This window comes from Fopius arisanus, unplaced genomic scaffold (genome assembly GCF_000806365.1).
Source record: "Fopius arisanus strain USDA-PBARC FA_bdor unplaced genomic scaffold, ASM80636v1 scaffold00041, whole genome shotgun sequence".
NCBI classification, from domain to species: domain Eukaryota; kingdom Metazoa; phylum Arthropoda; class Insecta; order Hymenoptera; family Braconidae; genus Fopius; species Fopius arisanus.
Genome location: NW_011887780.1, coordinates 155,694 through 174,539, shown reverse-complemented (window position 1 = coordinate 174,539; position 18,846 = coordinate 155,694). Strand labels below are relative to the sequence as shown.

The 18,846-nt window shown below is 38.9% G+C and overlaps 2 protein-coding genes and 1 long non-coding RNA gene across 5 annotated transcripts; 2 read left to right on the top strand and 1 right to left on the bottom strand.

The window, feature by feature from the left end:
* The first annotated feature begins 193 nt into the window (after nucleotides 1–193).
* On the top strand, nucleotides 194–1,203 carry LOC105266713 (glutathione S-transferase). Its single transcript, XM_011305075.1, has 4 exons — nucleotides 194–493; nucleotides 556–723; nucleotides 792–934; nucleotides 1,002–1,203. Exons 1-4 carry the CDS (start codon nucleotides 355–357, stop codon nucleotides 1,167–1,169), a joined length of 618 nt encoding a protein of 205 aa, XP_011303377.1. The 5' UTR covers nucleotides 194–354; the 3' UTR covers nucleotides 1,170–1,203.
* A 796-nt stretch (nucleotides 1,204–1,999) lies between these two features.
* On the top strand, nucleotides 2,000–8,743 carry LOC105266714 (uncharacterized). 3 transcript variants are annotated; one of them, XM_011305077.1, is made up of 6 exons: nucleotides 2,000–2,115; nucleotides 2,334–2,715; nucleotides 2,787–3,513; nucleotides 4,213–4,349; nucleotides 4,695–8,415; nucleotides 8,495–8,743. In XM_011305077.1, exons 5-6 carry the CDS (start codon nucleotides 4,703–4,705, stop codon nucleotides 8,661–8,663), a joined length of 3,882 nt encoding a protein of 1,293 aa, XP_011303379.1. In that variant the 5' UTR covers nucleotides 2,000–2,115; nucleotides 2,334–2,715; nucleotides 2,787–3,513; nucleotides 4,213–4,349; nucleotides 4,695–4,702; the 3' UTR covers nucleotides 8,664–8,743. The 3 variants fall into 3 exon arrangements, with proteins under 3 accessions (XP_011303379.1, XP_011303380.1, XP_011303378.1); XM_011305078.1 differs by having other exon boundaries at nucleotides 2,334–2,991; nucleotides 3,401–3,513; XM_011305076.1 differs by having other exon boundaries at nucleotides 2,334–3,513.
* A 374-nt stretch (nucleotides 8,744–9,117) lies between these two features.
* LOC105266716 (uncharacterized) lies at nucleotides 9,118–11,620 on the bottom strand. The gene is made up of 2 exons (XR_892183.1): nucleotides 11,047–11,620; nucleotides 9,118–10,924 (listed from the first exon to the last, which is right to left on the bottom strand). It is a non-coding gene; the product is annotated as an uncharacterized lncRNA (long non-coding RNA).
* Between the last annotated feature and the right edge of the window lie 7,226 nt (nucleotides 11,621–18,846).

The following is an 18,846-nucleotide window of genomic DNA, read 5'->3' as shown; positions in this document are numbered from 1 at the left end:
TAAAAATCTTCGGAGTCCCGAAAATTGAAAAAAATTGAAACTGGACAATAATTTTTTTTATTTCTAATTAATTACGTGGGAAAAAAATTTAGTTGCAAGGCCTATAGTGAAAAATATATATGTGTATCAGATATGCCTCTGTATATATGGGTATTCGGAACTTGAGAGTGGGAGATGGACTTTGGAGAAGGGGAAATCAGGTTCTTCGCTTTTGTGTGATGACTTGTTGCTTCTCGTAATCTGTGGTGTACGAAAAGGCGTGTTTTGTGTCATCGAGCTAGTTATTTCACAAGTTTATTACTGAGTTGTAATTAACACCGAAATTCCGCGGTATTTTTCAAATTTTCGGTGGAAATGCCGCAGTACAGATTGACGTATTTCAATGTGATGGGTCTTGGCGAACCCATTCGCTTTCTTCTGAGCTATGGTGGTCATGATTTCGAAGATATTCGTGTGGATGATCGAGTCAATGTCTGGCCTAAGATGAAACCAAGTGAGGAAATTTATTGTGAATCCAATGGCAGGGTTGATTTTTATTTATTCGATTTCGTTAAGGTACTCCATTCGGTCAATTACCGGTTTTGGAGATCGATGGGAAAATGTTCGCTCAGGCATTACCAATTTGTCGTTATCTTGCTAAACCGTTGGATCTGATTGGCAAGACTGATTTGGATGCTTTGCAAATTGATGCCGTCGCAGCTGGTCTTCATGATTTGAGGAAACGTTTGTATCCTGTCGATTTTCTTCGCTGAGACGTGGATTTTTTAATTGAATAGTGAAAATTATTTTAGAGGTTGCTCTGTTCTATCGAGAGGAGGACCCTGTCCTCAGGGCCAAGAAGAAGGAGGAGACTCTGAAGAGTGTTGTACCTTTTTATTTAAATAAATTGGAGGAACTCGCGAAAAATAATGGGGGATATTTCCATGGCGGTCAGGTGAGAGCTTTCATAGGGAGAATTTGTTTTAATTAGTTAATGATGTTTATTTCTGGTCGTTCGATAGTTGAGTTATGCTGACATTTTCTTCACTGCCATTCACGATTCTCTGGCGAATGCCTGTGGAATTGACATCACGGAGGGCCGACCAAATTTGAAAAGTATTATAAAAAAAGTATTGGATATTCCCAATATCAAAAAGTGGGTGGAGAACCGACCGAAATTGGAATTTTGAATTCAGTAACAATAATAAATTTGTTATTACTCCATTCAGACCAATAAATTATACATTCTTTTAAAAATTATTAACAATTACCTCAGGGAGTTGAAACCCAAAAACTCCTTCTCACAAACGAACCATCAAAACCCTCACCCCTAAAAAAATTCGTTCCCGCCGAAAATTCAAAAAATCCCTCTGTGAGGGCCCCCCCGAACCTTCAGCTCAATCTCCCCGCCCCCTCAGCCCCCCTTTTAATAACCTCTGGCCCCATCTGGTGGACTTCCTGTGCACCCTCACGAGAGACCCCCCTTCGCCCTTTGATGGATGTCACCATCTGTTGGACACCACCATATACTTGGCAACCGAAAAATTAATTATGCATTTTAATTATGCTCATTAGTTTGGGGATCATTTGGGGATATTTTGGCAGGAGGTTTCAACATTTAGGGAAAATTATTCGATTTATTATAATTTATTTAAGTTGGACCGTATAGTTAGCAAACATATAATTCAAAATTTTTGAAAAATTACTCAAATCTTTTAAATGATTTGGGGAATCGATTCCTCAAGACCAAATGATTTAGGGAAGAATAAAACTCCTTCAATTAATTAATTTCGAGTAATAGTGTAGTGAGGGAGGGGAGTATAATCGATTTCTAAACATTTATATTTATATACGTTAAGAATTATTTGGGGACGGTCTTTCTACCTTCCATATGAAACGTAAGGAATCGCTTGGGTACATACATTACTCAATAAAACAATCCGGGGTTTAAATTGTCATTCGCGTGTTAATAAATGATTCTCATATTGTCCCACACCACAGTGCCATTTAAATTTTCCGATTTAAAATGGCCGCTGGGACCAGCTGTTGGGGGGTCGTCATTTCGGAGCACGCTTCATTTTGGAGTAAATTCAACCAGAATTTATTCTGCGGAGTGAGATTATTTGTTTAAGACATGTAAGTACTTTCTAAATATATTTGTGAGCTTATTAAACTCAAGAGAGCCCGAATTTACAACAAGAAACTCCAAATGCTTCGTGAGTGTGTACATTTGTACTGTGTGTTTTGCCATCTTAACATCATTGTAACGGAATGATCACTGTCTTCTGATATTTCTTCTGATATTTTTTCATTACTTCGGAGTGCATGCCATAAATTATTTTGTTTGTTTACAGGTAAAAATACAGTTCGAAGATTCATTGCACCCTTACATTGATTGCCTACTACTTTGGCTCCAATAACCTCTACCAAAGCACGGAAAGGAGAAGGGCAAATGATTTAAGATGAAGGAAGAGATAAAGAGATTGAGGGGCAAAAAAGGAAAGGGGCTGAGGATCTTCGAAATGCATTGTAAACGGAGTGAAAGTAAAACACTGAGTCTCATGGAGACTTGGTTCTCGTTGTCGACTGGACCCATTTGTTGTGAACATGCCTGGCCAGTTATTCATCAGACTTCCAAATGCCTGTTTCGATTGGCCTACACTTGTTTTCATACACCCCAGCTGTTACGGCAGATCCCCGTGCACTCGAACGGATGCGTTCTGCCTGGGCAGCCTTGTGAGAGTAGTCATAATTTTTTGGACAAGGTAGATTTTTCGTTGACGATTTTGATTGATCGATCCTTGCAGTTCAAAATCAATCAAGAGAGAAACTCTTGGTACTGGATGTGTGGAAATTCGATAGAGTGGGTTGGAAGCTTCCTGGAGAACCATGAGAGCAGAGAAAAACTTGATGATGCAAGTGTTAGGAGGGACTCGAGGGTCGAATCAGCTGAGCAATGGGTCACATAGTTTTGAGCGAGCTGAGTACTGGAGGTTGAGGATAATTATTCATGCAAGTTTTGATGAGTTCATTATTTTTTATTTACAGTTTCTCACTTATCTTGAAAATACAGTGCTCGGAGAGCAAATGTCGAACCAACTTTCATATAACGGGAGCAATTCCAGACAGAAACGATTTCTTGATCATTTTTCGTATAAATAGTTGTTGACGAGATAATTCTCTAATTGGGGATGATGTTATTAGGTAATAGATGTCAATTTGGGTGCATTACTCTACGACTCAATTTGCAATGGTGGATCAATCCCAGACTTGATAAATACCAGAGTCACCTCTGGGAAGTTTCTCCCATCCAAAAGTCAAGTCTGGGATTGATCCATCAAGGTGTCCATTTGCTTTATTCTATTGGGCAACTGTTTTAATTAATTCGTTTGCATTCTGGGGTTACACAACATATATGCAGGGAATCGACTGTCGAGGTGTTCATCAAACCCTTCCACGGTCGCAGATTTTTCAGATATTTGATGATGAAAAAAATGGACAGCGTAAAGGGTTGTGGCAGCATCTGCATACATGGTATACAATATATATTTTTTTTCTATTCTACACTTAAATTGTGGAATGTATTCAACACGTTGCTCGTTGATCTGGCTCGTTAATGAGTGAATTTCCAAATTCAGCAGAGAATTCTTCCTTTTTTAATCGTTGGATATCTCGAAATTCAAAGAAAAGAATAAAATTTAATATTTTCAGTTCTAAAGCTCAGATGATAAAGTCTTCATATCTGTCGGTAAATTAACCGTAGCATTATCAATTAATTTTCCTTTGATCGATTGGATTTATTTATCTGAAACCTAGAGCAACTTCCATTCTTGATTGGGGAGGAAATCGTGAAAAAAAATATCCAGTTTAGCCGATGGTGGCTGAATTCAATAATATCCCAACGCGTTTTTCGGTGTTCACCCAATCTTCAATTACGCCAAAATCTTGCCTATTAAAATTTTAACAATTTCAATTGAAGCACACAATCCTTTTATAACGTCATTTGTTCAGGTAAACAGAGCTGATTTCCCATTTATATATTAATTTTATCATATTTTTATGGTTTCTCATTTTTTAATAATAATGGAAATATCCGAACGCGTGTTGCACTGTTGGAACTAGTTTCTATAATACAGGATAATAAAATTAATATGGAAACTAACAATATAGTCAATTCTAATCTCTATGTTCTTCATCTGTGTATGGAATATTTATACCTGTTCTATTTTTCAGGCTAGATTGATTCATCGGCAGCACAACGAACGCTGAGGACCTGATTCTCGGAAAATCCATGGGAATCATTAACCTCTTTAACTTCAATGTTTTAAATTGGAAGGGAATAATAATGTCAAATTATCTGGATTACATAGGTCAGTAGTGAGATATTTCTAACTCCATTTCCCACATCTGCATAATAATGGCATTATAGCCATACTGAGTGAGCTTTGGCGTAAATGTAGAGAGACTATTTTTTTTGCTAATTTTTTTGGCTATGAAAAAGGGTAAATCAATCAATCAACATGGTGCAGCATGATTTGTCACATCCTGACAATTATTGATTTATTTCCGATAATTAGTCGTCTAGAGACAAATGTCGAGAGAGCTTTTCTGTAGGCCACAAATTCTCTACAAACAAATCCTCTCGAGTTTTTTCTTAGAACCTACTCATCTTCAAGATATTTCCATTTTTTTAAACTGGTTGCATTCTTTTCTAGTTTGAGAGATGTCGGGGCGTCCACGAGCGGTCTTGCGAGAGGAATTTATTACCCTCCTCGAAAAATACATTGAGTATTTCGCCACCGATGACATCCCAATATTTTCGCATAATGTTTGGAAACAAATGTATGAGGATTTGGGTGGAAGGTGGTCAATCAAAACGCTGAATAATCGCGTGAGACAGGACACAGGTGGGATGCTCACTGCTGCTCGTGCAAATCGGAACATCTCTATACCTCCACGCGAACCACTAATTCTTCTCTCTGAAGATGAATATATCTGTGAGGAATCTGTGAGGCAAAATTCGGACGATGAGAGCGATTGGCATGGCTCTGATGAATTTGACACATCACTTCGAGAGGATCAATTTCCTTTTCTTTTGGAAACCCCTGATTGGGACAAAATAAAGCCAGATGGAAAGCCTAAAGGTCCTAATAAGAAGTTGAAGAAAGAGGTTTGGGCCGCAGTATTCTCCAAAGCATTTTGGCGAAAATATAAATTTCCTTGTGCATTTCTGGCGAAAAATTCCCATGTTAGGCTGGATCAAGTGGACCCTGACGATGGATATTTTTGCAAAGTCTCTCTATACTGTAAAGACAAGGAGAAGTGCAAAAATAAAATGATTGGAGTTGCCAATAAACCACCTGATAAGCATGGTTTAAAATTCATTATTTCAACTCGTGACACTAGGAACGATTATCATCGTGAGGTGCAGCGTCCTTTGAGAGGAGTTGAACGGAAGGAGGTAGGACAGTCGATACAAGGCACATGTGCTTCTAATTACCAGGAACAATTGATCGAGAAATACATGGAATTTGGTCAAAATGTCCCACATTTCATCAGGAGTAAACGCATCTACCGACAGGCAAAAATGGAGACAAATAAAGAAAATCATGGATTGGCACGTAAAGAAAAAGTTGATGTTATTAAATCGATTCAAACCCTGGCTGGTGACTCCCGCTATCCTCACAGCATCCATAATCTCGGTGCAATCGATTTTTTTGTTTGGTATTGTATACCACAGCAAATTCATGTGTTTAAAGAGTACTGTCGCGTCAAGAGAGGATCATCACAAATTGCTATTGATGCCTCAGGAAAATTTGTAAGAAAATTTGACATTTCAGAGACTAAAAAAACTGGGCACATCTTCGTTTTTACGATAACCATCAATTTTGAGAATACGACTCTCTGTGTCAATCAAATGTTATCTACAATACACACTCAAGAGTTCATCGAGAACTGGATCAAACATTGGAAGAGATTGGGAGCTCCATCCCCCAGTGAGTGCATTTCTGATTATGAAAGAGCGATCCCTTTGTCCGCTGCTCTGGCGTTTAACAACATGAGCTTAAAGACTTACGTTGATGAGTGTTTTTTGTGGGCTAACTTGAACGACGAGGAGAAAAAGTTGAAACCACGACCAGCACCTACCCTTATACTCATCGATGTGGCTCACGTAATGGCATTCGTGGCTAAATGGCAATGCCTGAAAGGTTCTCATCCATACGTGAAAAGTTTTATCCTCAAATGCGTGGCCTTACTAATTGATGCACAGAGTGTAAAAGAATTTAGAGAGATATTTTTATTGCTATGCATCGTAGCTCTTCAGCCATGTAATGACACATTTGTCAGGATATCCAAAACTCACATGACCGTTCGAGAAGCCAGAAATGCATTGGAAGAGTTAATAAGCTCACGCAGCCACGAAATAGGTCAATTGGAAAGCTCCAGAACACTTTATGAAGAAAACACTGATAAGAATTCTGATAAAGAGTTCACCGAAGGTGAAGATGGTACTACAACTCACCAGTGGATAAAAGGATTAATTGCTACAGCGAAATCTGTCGATCCTGCTGCAATAAAAGGTGAATCGGTGAATGCATTTTATCTCCCTAGTTTCATCAATCAGCTGGAGAGAATAGCGAAAGAATTCCCTCTGTGGTCTGCTGCTGCTATTCCTATTAGAAGTGGACATGTGTCAACGGCATATCAAGAAGGATATTTCTCACGCATGAGATCACAAGTTTTTGAAAAGATAACGTTGCCTTGTCAGGCTAATGTTTTTCTTAAAACTCACATGGACCATTTGCTGAACGGCAGCAAAATGATGTTCAGCAAGTTGACACATTTTCTCCACCGAGAAGAAGAACATCATTCATCGCCTGATGGAATCATAGAGCAGACTATTCCAGGAATTGACTCCCACTTTCCTCAGGAATCCCATCCCCTCGAGTCGCCCACCACAGAGAGATCATCACCATCAACTCCACTGAAAAAGCATTCAGAGATAGTAAAGTTTGAATTGAAGAGAAAACGCAGTCCACTAGCACCTTTGAAATCACACAATCCTCCAGCCACGACAACGAACTCTATCTTCCATGAAACCGACTTTTTATCGAGAAAACGACTCAACAGAAATTATATTGCCGATGACTCTGATTTAAAATCCTCTGAGCCATGGGGAGGACTTAAGAACTCTAACGTTTGCCCGAATGACACCAGTTCGGACGAAGATGATGGTAAAATGTCTCCTCGTCGCCTACGTCATCGTGATGATCAGTCTAACTCTCAGTCAGCTGTTAAATCTTTCTGTATTCTCTCTGATCTCAACCAAAACGATGGTAAAATTATTGATGAGAATCTGGAGAATGAGCGTTCTGAGGCTTCTTCAAAAGATGAGCCTGTAAGAGTGGATGAAAAAGTTCAACTATTACATTTCCGACACTCTGATCCCTCATTCCACTTCGATGAGCCTCAATTCAACAGTACGACACTCGACCATTCCTATTGCAATGTCTCAGATAAAAGTCCGCCGAATTTAGACAACAATCTACCTAAAAATCATATTAATGAGATAAAAAATGAAGAACATTCAGTTGAGGTGCAAACTGACAACCATGGAATTGTTTTGGCAAGATTTAAAGCAAAAATCGGATATGATAAACGAGTTAACTCTAAAGGATGTCATTTTCAGCCTTGCCCAGAGATAAAAATTCTGAATAGTAGGGGAGTTAACAATAGAAAAAAAGGCTTTCTTCTGAGAAATGGTCTCTGCCTATCTCCTGTGCTAACAGACAGTATTAAAGTTTGGGTTAAAAATACTTGTGGGTTCGACAGTATACTCCACATTTTGCAGTTCACCGCTTTCGATAACCCTAAATATTTATCGTTCATCAGCACTTCGACTCAGCAATTTCTGAAATTATTGAAAGAGTTTCAAGAGAACGGACCCAGTAATCAGCTCTACTCGGAACGATTGAAAATTCTCCGGAATTTTTATCCAATTCATAGAAATCCTGGAGCTACTATTCTCTCAGCATATGAGCTGGATGCTGAAGACTTCCTCACAAAGATTTGGAGTGACCTACTAGGCCCAGAACTTAGTGCAGTTCGGATAAAATCTTGTAGCAATCGTCAGTGTCCACCTCTAACAAAAAATGTTCCCTTTCTAATGATCAATGAACGCGAAATTTTAAATGATGGATACAAGGTTTTACAAAGAGCTGTGCAGTTTACTCATACTGTTCTTAAGAGCCGATGCACAATGAAGAACTGTTCAGGATTAGTAACAGAAACCACAGAATGCAACAAACATATTCTGATTGATGTAGATATCAGAACGAAAACTGTGATTCCCGGGCAAGAGAAAGTGGAAAATAAACCAATGCAATCTGTTCTCGAGGATTTCCCGAAAACACTGGTTCTTGATAAAAAATTTCGGTCAGTTGCTCAATCCTTTTTTATGAACTTCTAAAAAAACTCCAATGCAACTGCATGAATATTGATCTTTATTTTTCAGATTGGCTGGGGTAATTGCGTATAAGCCAGGGCACTTTATTGCATATTGCTTGCGCACTACAGGTACTTGGCTAAAGTGTGATGACACGAGTAGGAAAATTGAACCTGTGAAAGGTTTAGAATTGCGTCAAAAACTTACACCCCATGGATTAATCTATGTCGAAGAGTGAAAAATTCAGATCTACGATTTGTTATAAATGTATGTTGCAATTTATATTTTGTTGCGAGGAATAAAATTACCTGCATTGTCTCCACTGTGTGATATTTAATAAATCATTGTTGGATATTTTACGACTCCGGTTGGTTTGGACTAGGTTCAGTCTTATGGCTGTCAGTTTATCCATAAATGTTGAAACGTTGAGTATATTTATTTCGGAACAAATGTGAGGGGGTAGGTGGAGAAAATTTAGGGTGTTTGTAGTTATCATCGGTAGTTTTCCTGTGGCATATGCAACCACAATTCAACTATCCACTAAACATTTCAAGTAGAAAATTAAAATCGCAAATATAAAAACTTACCAACTCAGTTCCTCAGGTGTTTGCAACGTTCAATGTCTTCTCCTAATTAAGCAATCGAAATGAGGGATGAAGGCGGAGAACTACAAGACAATGGATATAAAAGTCTTAATTGTACTGTACTGTATTGTACTGTTTCTTTTTCCTCATCAAATACAATCGTAAAACATTTCTTTGTAATGAGCTCAAACACTTATTCAAAACCACATCATTATTATTAATTGCGAAAAAGACGGAGAAATTGCGTGCAAGATAAATAATTCATGTGAAGAATATTTATTGAAATTATAGAGAAATAATGAGGGAACATGGAATGTTTTTTTTTCAATAACAGTCGGAAATATGCAACATTTGTCTATTCATGGACTACAACAACTGTTTTAATGATGAGAATTTTGTTTGAAATAATTTGAGAAAAGCCACGAAGAACACATTCGAGGTCTAAACATAATCTTCAAACACGTGTTCTAGTCAATGAGATTCTGCATTCGATTTCCTGGTGGACTTTTACCTGCTTCCAAGTAAAATCTGTGAACACAAAAAAAATCCAATTCTATAAACGGTAATAACACAGTCGGACGTTGTTTATCAGTTTATCAAACTCGTGAATCAAGCAGAGCCATGCAGCCAGAGAGAACGAGTAACGATGATGCTGATGCTTTCCTTTTTGGCTCTCGATGATTCACTGGAGCTGGAATGATATCGATAGCATCTTTCGTTAAATTCCCCATTCTCAACTTCCACCATTGTGGAGGATTTTCTGGTCAAAAAATGCACTCATGAGATCACTGTAATTAAATACAGAAGGAGTTACTCTAAAATGATTTTCTTCATAATTTTTCATTAGAATCACCAAACGATTGATTATTGATTTGCAGAGTTGAGCAATTAGACAGAGTGTTGCGAAAGACCTCGAATTGATGATAAAATTAACCGAAGGAAGAATGTTAGAAGAACTGAATTGACCTCCGACATAAAAAATTATGTCGTTCGTGAAATGGAAATATATTTTACTGGGATGGAGAGAGATATCGGTAGCCTCATTAAGAATGAAATATCCTGTCTTTCAAAAACATCAACGTCCTATTTCATCATGTTTCCTAATCGTTGTAAATATTGGAGGTTTAAGAATTGTTCTCTCCAGAAAAATCTCCTTCCTCATTTGCCCAGTTCAACGACAAAGCACGAGTCCATGGGTTTAGCTTCTCGTCAGGACAGATAGCTTTGCCTACAAAAACAGGATTACGACATACGAAAATTTTTAAAAGAAAACCTTAAAGAATTCTATAGGAATTTCTATAGAACTTCTATTGAATTTTCTATTCGTTTTTGTCGTTTTCTATTGATATATTCAATAGGAAATATTCTACAGAAAAAGTCAATAGAATTTCATTTTTTGATAGAATTTTTTGAACTTAAATTTTTTAAGTCTTTTAGTCTTTTTTTATTTTCTTCTCTTCAAAAAAATCGAATGGAAAAACTTAGAAAACTTGAGCGACAAAAAATCTATAGAAAACTGAGATTCTATTGACTTTTTCTATAGAAAATTTCCTATCGAACATGTCAAGACAAAACGGCAAAAGGGAATAGAAAAATCAATAGAAGTCTTATAGAAAGTCTATAGAAATTCCTATAGAATTCTTTGGGGTTTTCTATTGAAATTTTCGTATGTGATTCCCTGGAGAGAAAGATAGTTTACAGGATAGGCAGGCATTATTCATGTCGAGGGCACGAGGAAAACTGAATCATTAAATTTCAAGTGCAGAGAAGAACGAATTTAATGATCCATTATTACTGGATTTTTTCACCCATATGCTTGGTGACGTTTTTCGAGACCGTGAGAAAACTCATCAACGTGGTACTCATGCGTCATCCCCTATGTTTGACTTCAACGTCCTCAAAGATGTTTCATCATCTGTAAGAGCAATCATCAATGAAATTTTCGGGAATTAATGAATAAATCGAATGATTATGCAGATAACATGAGAGAAATGAGTGAATAATTGCGAATTTTTTAATGCAATCGATTTTACTTACTGCTTATCACCAGTACACGTGCCACATACTTTTCATTGTCCCTGTATTTTACGGACTATTTCTTTTCTCGCACGAAACCTCTTGTAATGTACAAATATGCAACATATCGGTGGTAAATAAACTTAACGCTGATATCATAGGGAGTGCAATTCACACGTAGTTTCCGCGCTCTTTCCAGGATTGTTAGGTTATGTTTTTTTTTTTCAAGAACATGTGGTCGAACGTCGAATTAGATGTTGAATTCAATGAGTCCCCAAACAATACTTCGCGGATGAATATATATGTATACATCGATTCCTCCCCGGCGCTTCTCCATTTAGAATTGAAATTAAGTAATTGAAGGAGTTTTATTCTTCCCTAAATAATTTGGTCTTGAGGAATCGATTCCCCAAAACATTTAAAAGCTTTGAGTAATTTTTCAAAAATTTTAAATTATTTGTTTGCTAACTATACGTTCCAACTTAATTAATTTATAATAAATCAAATAATTTTCCCTAAATGTTGAAACCTCCTGCCAAAATATCCCCAAATGATCCCCAAACTAATGAGCATAGTTAAAATGTAAAATTAATTTTTCGGTTGCCAAGTATATGGTGGTCTGTTGGACCCCGTCTCCGACCCCCCCTCGGCGGGGGCGGGGAGCCCTCACACGTAGCGCCTGCTGGCGGTGGCATAAGACCTTCCCGTGACCTCGAATGATCGTTGCGCGGTATCGTATGCGCGGTAAAAAATTGAAGTGGCGGATTTGGTTGTCAGTGCTCGTGTCCGCGGAGCAGAAAGCAGAACAGACATCTTGTAGTAGAATTTAGCGGCGTGGTCGACCGTGGGTGTCGAGTCACGGTGCGTCGTGGTGGTTACGGTGGTATCGTTCGTGTGAACGACGTGTGTCCCGTCGTTTTATCCGTGGACCATACCCTCCAATCCCCGCGAAAAAAAAAGCGTGAGAGAGAGGGAGAGAGGGAAATTTTTTTAAATAAAAAAAAAAAAACGGAGCCAAAATAACGAAGAGGGCAAAGAGCGGAAAAATCCATCCCCCCGAGGAAAAATCCTAGATTCATCGAGTGCATATAGATCATTCACACATTCTCCCACACGTATACACTATATATATATTTATTTTTCTTATATGCGTGTAGTTCACACACGGTGTCACCAATTTAAACGCGACGGCCAACAATTTTATTCAAACGATTGAGAATCGTGTCCGCATAACTATTAAAAAAATCCCTTCCCCTCGCAACCCCGAAAATAATTCACCAGCCCAACCTACTTTGATTTTCAATGTGGAGTGGAGACCTGGGAGTGACAAACACAATTACCCAAGTTGTCGTTCTGTGGATTTAAATAAAAAATAAACCATTATTATTTGGATTTTAATACGCCCGTGACACAAAACTCGACCTTCGTATTCGTCCTCCTTTTTTTTTTTTTTTTTTCCCCCCCTCTGCCTCGTATCGTGCAGTCTCCTGGTGGTATCCGTGGTATATCGCGTGTGTGCAGCAAAGAGCCCTTGAGACCTACCAAAAAAAAATTCAAGTCAACAGGAAGAGTGGGCGGGGGGGGGGAGGAGTCGTGGAGGAAGAGGAGCAGTAATTGTTGGGCTGAGATAAAAGGTGGCAAAAGTTGTCATTAGGTGGCATTAATTGTTCTATCGAATTTTATTGTAAACAGATAAATAAAGTGATTGTGCTCACTGATGTTTCACTGTGCGCGATAATATTAAGCGCAGTCTGCAGCTGCTACCGCCTTCTCGTCATCATTCACCCAATCCTCCCAATTCTCCTTTACCTCCCCACTCACCCCTTGTCCCACTGAGTATTCTCCCTTCCCCTTCTCTTCTGTCCCTTCACCCTGCCTCCCCACCCCTTTCCCCATTCCCCCCCCTTAAACCTCCCCTCTTGTGCGGTTACTCGCGCCATAACGCGACGGGTGTCTCAGCGGTCAAGATACTCATCCTCCAACTTCTCCCTTCCTCCCTCGTTGCCTCGGCTTTTTCCCACCCCTTCCCTCCTCATTTCATCCAACTCGCCCACCTCCCATTCAACCACCTCCTCTGCCATATCCCCTGCCCCCTTCAACTCACCCTCTCTATCCAAAAGTCACTTGTGTTTTTACCCCCACCCCAGGCAATACCAAACAATTACATATTCATCGTGTGTTTGTTAGCGCTGACTGTGCAGACACGTTTTCAGTGTTAATAAATCCGGAGAATACTGGGGGAGGAATCTTATAAAAGTGGTTTTTATCAAGTGAACGGGGGTTGTGGAGTTGTTATTTGTTGGAGGTGGCGGGTTTCACCGCTGATCTGACAAAAAAAAAAAACGTAAAATTATTCAAAAACTGAGACACAAGGCACGTCAGGATGACCACCAATAATTCACAAAAGCTGTCCACCACTGAACGTGTCATAAAGAGTGAGTTTAATTGTCTGTGTTATCTGGATTATTTATTTTTTTTATTCGGTGGTTCATCCCTCGGGGGTTATTTCGGGGTTATCGCAGTCGGTAGGGCAGCCATCTGCGATGAATTTCCACGGGGTTTTCTTTATCCTATTGTTAGGGGTGGATTGCATTGTTCTGGGGGGGTGTGATGTGGAAAATTTTAGGATGAGGTGGGGGGTGATTTTTTTTTTTTTTCAAACGGGGTGGCATTTCAAATTTCTTCCAATCCTTTGCATAGGAGTGTTCGTTAACGTAAAAACAAGGCCGAACCGGCGTCGAGCTGAGATTGATTTTCTCCGCGGGGTCGCGACGCCATTGCTATCGACCACCAACCAACCCTCGAGTCACGCTTTTCCGTTTTCCACCGAGTTCTCCATAACGTACACTCCTGAGCCGCACCTTTTCTTCATTTTGTTTTTAGTCTATCCTTTTGCTCCATTTTTTCCCCCTTTTTTTCCCCCTTTTTTTCCCCTTTTTTTCCACCCCTCTTTTACCCTTTTTTTGAGGGGGAGAGTTAATTGGGCGGGTGGAGGGCTGTTTGGTGGGTGGATGGGTGGTGGGTTGGGGTTGGGGTTTCTTCGGGCTCTTGAGTATTTTATTTTTCGGGTGACTCATTAAATTACTCCGGGAATTAATTGCAAGGCTTGGGGAAAAGTGAATTATGCACGGGGAATAAATCTCGCGGTTGTTTCATATCGGAAATATTCGGTGGGCAATTTAGGAATGGATTATCGGGGTGGCAGTAGCACGTGGGTGGGATTTTTGGACGGCTCTTGGAAATATTTGAGGGGTTTAATTGCCGGAATAATTGGATACGAGGTGTTAAGGAATTCATGGGGGTGTCGAACGTTTCCATTGAATTCCACGGGTAACGATTCACTGATTTACCCTCTCCTCCCCATTCTATCAATTTTACAAAAAACTAGCAAGAGACATTTTCTCTCGAAAATCTAGTGGCCAACAAAAAAGTTCCCAAAGGTTTTTCCCTAAAATCGATAATTTCATGGTTAATCGACGATTAATGAAAATGAAAAATTCGATTTTTCTTGAATGAAATGATGGGAGGATTATTGTTGCTCAATTATTTATTTGATAATTGAGGAGTGGTAATGACCTGTGGGGTGAACCAACTGGTGATACAAATTCCATGGAATTCACCCTTGTAACTCGAGCGGACATCACCATCTCTCATCCCTCATGTCCATTAGACGCGAATCTAATTGTTGGAATCACCGATGTGACGGTAGTTTAGCGTTGAAATGGGTAGACGATCTGGTGGTAATATCAGTAGACTTGAGGCTCGGGCTCATGGCCGGCTGGAGCGTAATAATAGACACAAACAAACTCATTTGGCTTGGTGGCCAACTACATTTGGCCTGTTCTTCGTTCTACACTTTAAACACCCAACGCCAATAGTTGGAAACTCTGCATCGACATTATTCACCCGATTTCTTGATAAAACACTGATTTTATCACTCGGTGCTATTTATCGGGATTCCCTTGGAAGCCGGAAAATTGCTACTCGGTCTTGAGGAGTTTCCAATTACCAGAAGACAGACTGTCAACGACAATCAGCTCTTGCTGGGGCTCATTAATTGATTTATCAATTAATATTCCACTTAATTCTCCCACTTCTCCCCTTCAATACCAAATGGGGAATTATTTCTGGACAAGTCGAGTCTATTAATTTTTTTATTATTAAATAAACTTCAATTTATCTGGGGAATTATTGATTTCAGGCGTGAGATGTCCTGCGGGGTTTTTGGGATCTGATTGTCGCTGGGTAAATCGGTTATTGAAAAATTGGGAATTGCAGATTTTTTGGCGGTTCGGTGGGGAATTCTTTTGATTAATTATTTTCAAGTTTGAAAATAGCTCAGATGTTTAAGGAATTTGTGACTAGAAATTGTGCTAAGCGCAGACTCGTCCTTGAATCAAAGTCCTTGGGCACGCATCAACAGGTGAAATAGTCAGAGGGTGGGAAGATGGTTTGTCGGTTGAATTTTTTTATCACCTCTGTTATTTTTCAACTTGAGAGCATTACGTCATGTGTCAGAATGAAGACAACGAAATGTCGCGTTAATGAGAAAAAAATACTGCCGATTTTCCCCCACCAACTCCAGAAATACCCAAAAAAAAAAAATCGATAATCACTTCGACTTTTCCCCTTTTCAAACACCGATTAATCAAAAAATATTGATTTTAAGGGAAAATGTCAAAAAACCATTTCCGACGGAAATTTAATCAACTCGAAAAAGTTCCTTTTCCACTTTTATCTATAGTCGATATTTTTCGGGATAAATCGAAAATTGGAAATTGAAAAATATTTTTGAATGGATTATTCGGGATGAAGAGAAATAATGGGATTCTCGTGAATGGGGGATTGGAGGACGATGTTCCCTTTCATATCCATCAGAATTTAATGTAGAGCAAATGGGGGGAATTATTCGTGATGAATGAATAATTAAATAAAATATGACGTATAAATATATAGAGTTGGAGCTTAACGAACAGATGGAGCCCGCAGTTGGATCAATATACCCACTTGTATCGTTGTAACTTACAGATTGTTGTATTCATTACTTCCCAGCATTTACTCAATTTCTCCCTTTATTCCGACTTTCACTCGAGTGCAATTCCATCTGTGCCCTCCCCTCCTCTCGGGTTTTGTGATTTACTCGGTAGAATATAATCTCAGAAATGCCTAGTCTAAAGTAGTGATATATATTACGGTGAGCTCTAGTGCAAATTTACTCATTCTTCTCCGGTGAAATTCTCGTAAAACTTTTCCATATTGCATGAGTAGACTTGGGATTTAATCATTCTCTGAATTTAAGTCCTCGGTTCACTGCAATATTGGATTTTAGACATTTTTTTCAACAATTTTTCAGGACTCGGAAAATTTATTTTATCAGAATAATTGAAAATTCCCATAATTATTCATAAAAAATATACATTCAGTGGGAAATTATTGGAAAAATGACATTATTTTTTATTTGAGCATTCCAATAAGTGAGTGAAAAATAAAAAATAGTCGATTTCACGGAATATTGATAAAGAGATTGATAGAGAGATTGTTCAATGGTAAAATATGTAATGTTGAAAAGCAATAATAATGGAAGTCCTTGGATTGTGTTAAACATGAAAAACCGGTGAAATAATGAGTGTAATAAAAGCAAGAACATTATCATGCGCCAGTGGCAGCATTGATAGCCAACTAAACCCGTGTCCTGTGGCGCGGCACTACATCCTCTAGTCAATCGATGCATTCGCGCGTGCGTCCACCAAATTCTCTTCTCATCTCTTTAACTCTCACCTCCATTCCCCTTTTCTAGATTTTCAACCCTCCCCCAATCCTCACCCACCCCCATGGAAAATTCAGACCCTTTTCAAAATGCCTTCGCATTCAGAATGAAAATCCCATTGAACTTGCCTTTCACCCCAATATTCTATTTACCCCAACATTATTTCATTGCTTTCTTGTTTCATCTTGGGTGGGTAGAGAAAATCACTTTGATCAACCGAGTGAATCTAACAATGGATAAGGTTTTGCACTCTGCCATTTAAATATCGCGATCCGTGTTTGGGGGATGTGAGTATAAATAACCGGTATTTTTTTCCTAGTCGTTCATCACTCCTGTAATGGCAGTTATTTATCTAGAAAAATTGTTAAACACTTCGGATTTACTTATCTACTCTTTCAGTATTAATTATCTCAATTCCTGAATTTTCCGGGAAAATTCAGAGTGCGGAGAATTTTTTCTGATGCTTTCCAGTGAATTTTTTCAATTCACCAAAATTTTTTACCAAAAAATAAACTCATGAATTGAGTGGAAAATTTCCGTGAACAACTGTAATCATAAAATTTACAATCCATAAATACTCGACTATTTAAGTTAGGAAAATATTACCGGAAAACTCCTTTGAACTTGATCTGCAAATAGCGCGAATCGGTCAACATGTGGTTAAATATGAGTGGTGATAAGGATGATAAGGGGTGGGTAAAGGTACTTGGAGTTGGTGTCGAAATAACAGCTGGGTAAAAAGGGTAATTGGATGTCAGTATGAAGATTGCCTAAACCGGCAACGAGAGATCCACGTGTCATAGACAGGCTGTCGTTGAATGGCTTGGAAAACATTGGAAACGTCAGGGGAATGAGGAGTTTCGAATATGTATGGGTTAAACGCATACACCGAGGGTTTAATCCGGTATGTATCCTACGTGGGGTATACGAGAAGCTCTAGCATAGACAGCTATCGCGTTGCCTCTACCCGCGGATCAATATTCCGTCCGGTCCATCCTCTGACCCATATCTACCATCTTTTCCCAACCCTGTGCTTCGCGCTTGTCAATTCTTAATTGTTCATTTATTCCAGCGAAATATCACGCGTAGATTTTTATTCTGGGGAATTGACCCGACGCGATTCCTTAATTCTCCGGAAAAATCGCCTTTCCCGAATTTTTACTTGACGGTATAATCACAGGAAAATTGTGACAGTCACCGGAAAATTCAGATTTCTTTTAATTTTCATCGGGAAATTTTCTGTGAGTTTTTTCTCCCGGAATTTTTCGCTTGTGGAATTCATGGAAATCCATTGGAAAACTGAATAAATTCCTAGAATTCCCTCAAAACCGATATAACTCCATAATTTTTCAGGAATCCTTGGGAAATTCATAACTCTTTACATTCCATCGGAAAATCGAGACTCCTGGAATTTTCAGTGAAATCACAGCTGCGTAATCAATATAATTCTTTCGATTACTCGGAGTGCGAAATCGGATGTCAGTAAATTGAGTAAAAGCCTCTGGACAACTCCGGGGGATTACGAATTATTTATGCCCCATTATTCAAATCTTCTCTAAATCCCCAGTAATAAGTTCTACAGTCATAAAATTGTGCTTAAAAAAATGTAAAGTACGAGCTTTTTGAGTCGTAAGACTGCCACCTGTCGGAACTCTTATCGAACGGCTGTCGCGAATTCCATCTGAAATACCGCGAGGGGAAATGATAAAACCATTGGTGACAGAGTAAAATCCACTGGACGATCGCCAATCCGTTTGTTCGTTTTGTATCAATTATGCAGTCGTGTCCAATGCAAAATAAAAATACAGGCGCTTGTCCCTGACAAAATTCCCACTAATTTCCATTTCCCCTGCGCAATTTTCCAAATTCTCCCCAAACTTCTCCATTTTTTATATTTAATCCCCTCGCTCTCCTTAATCTTCCTCGCTCCGCAGTTTGTCTCTTGCAACTGCAAAAATTTTCTGCGCAAAATAGAAATAATGGGAGAAAGATGAAAACAACTCTGGGGTTCACGTGCTCTTGAGATATCATCACATCAAATATTTTCTTTCTCT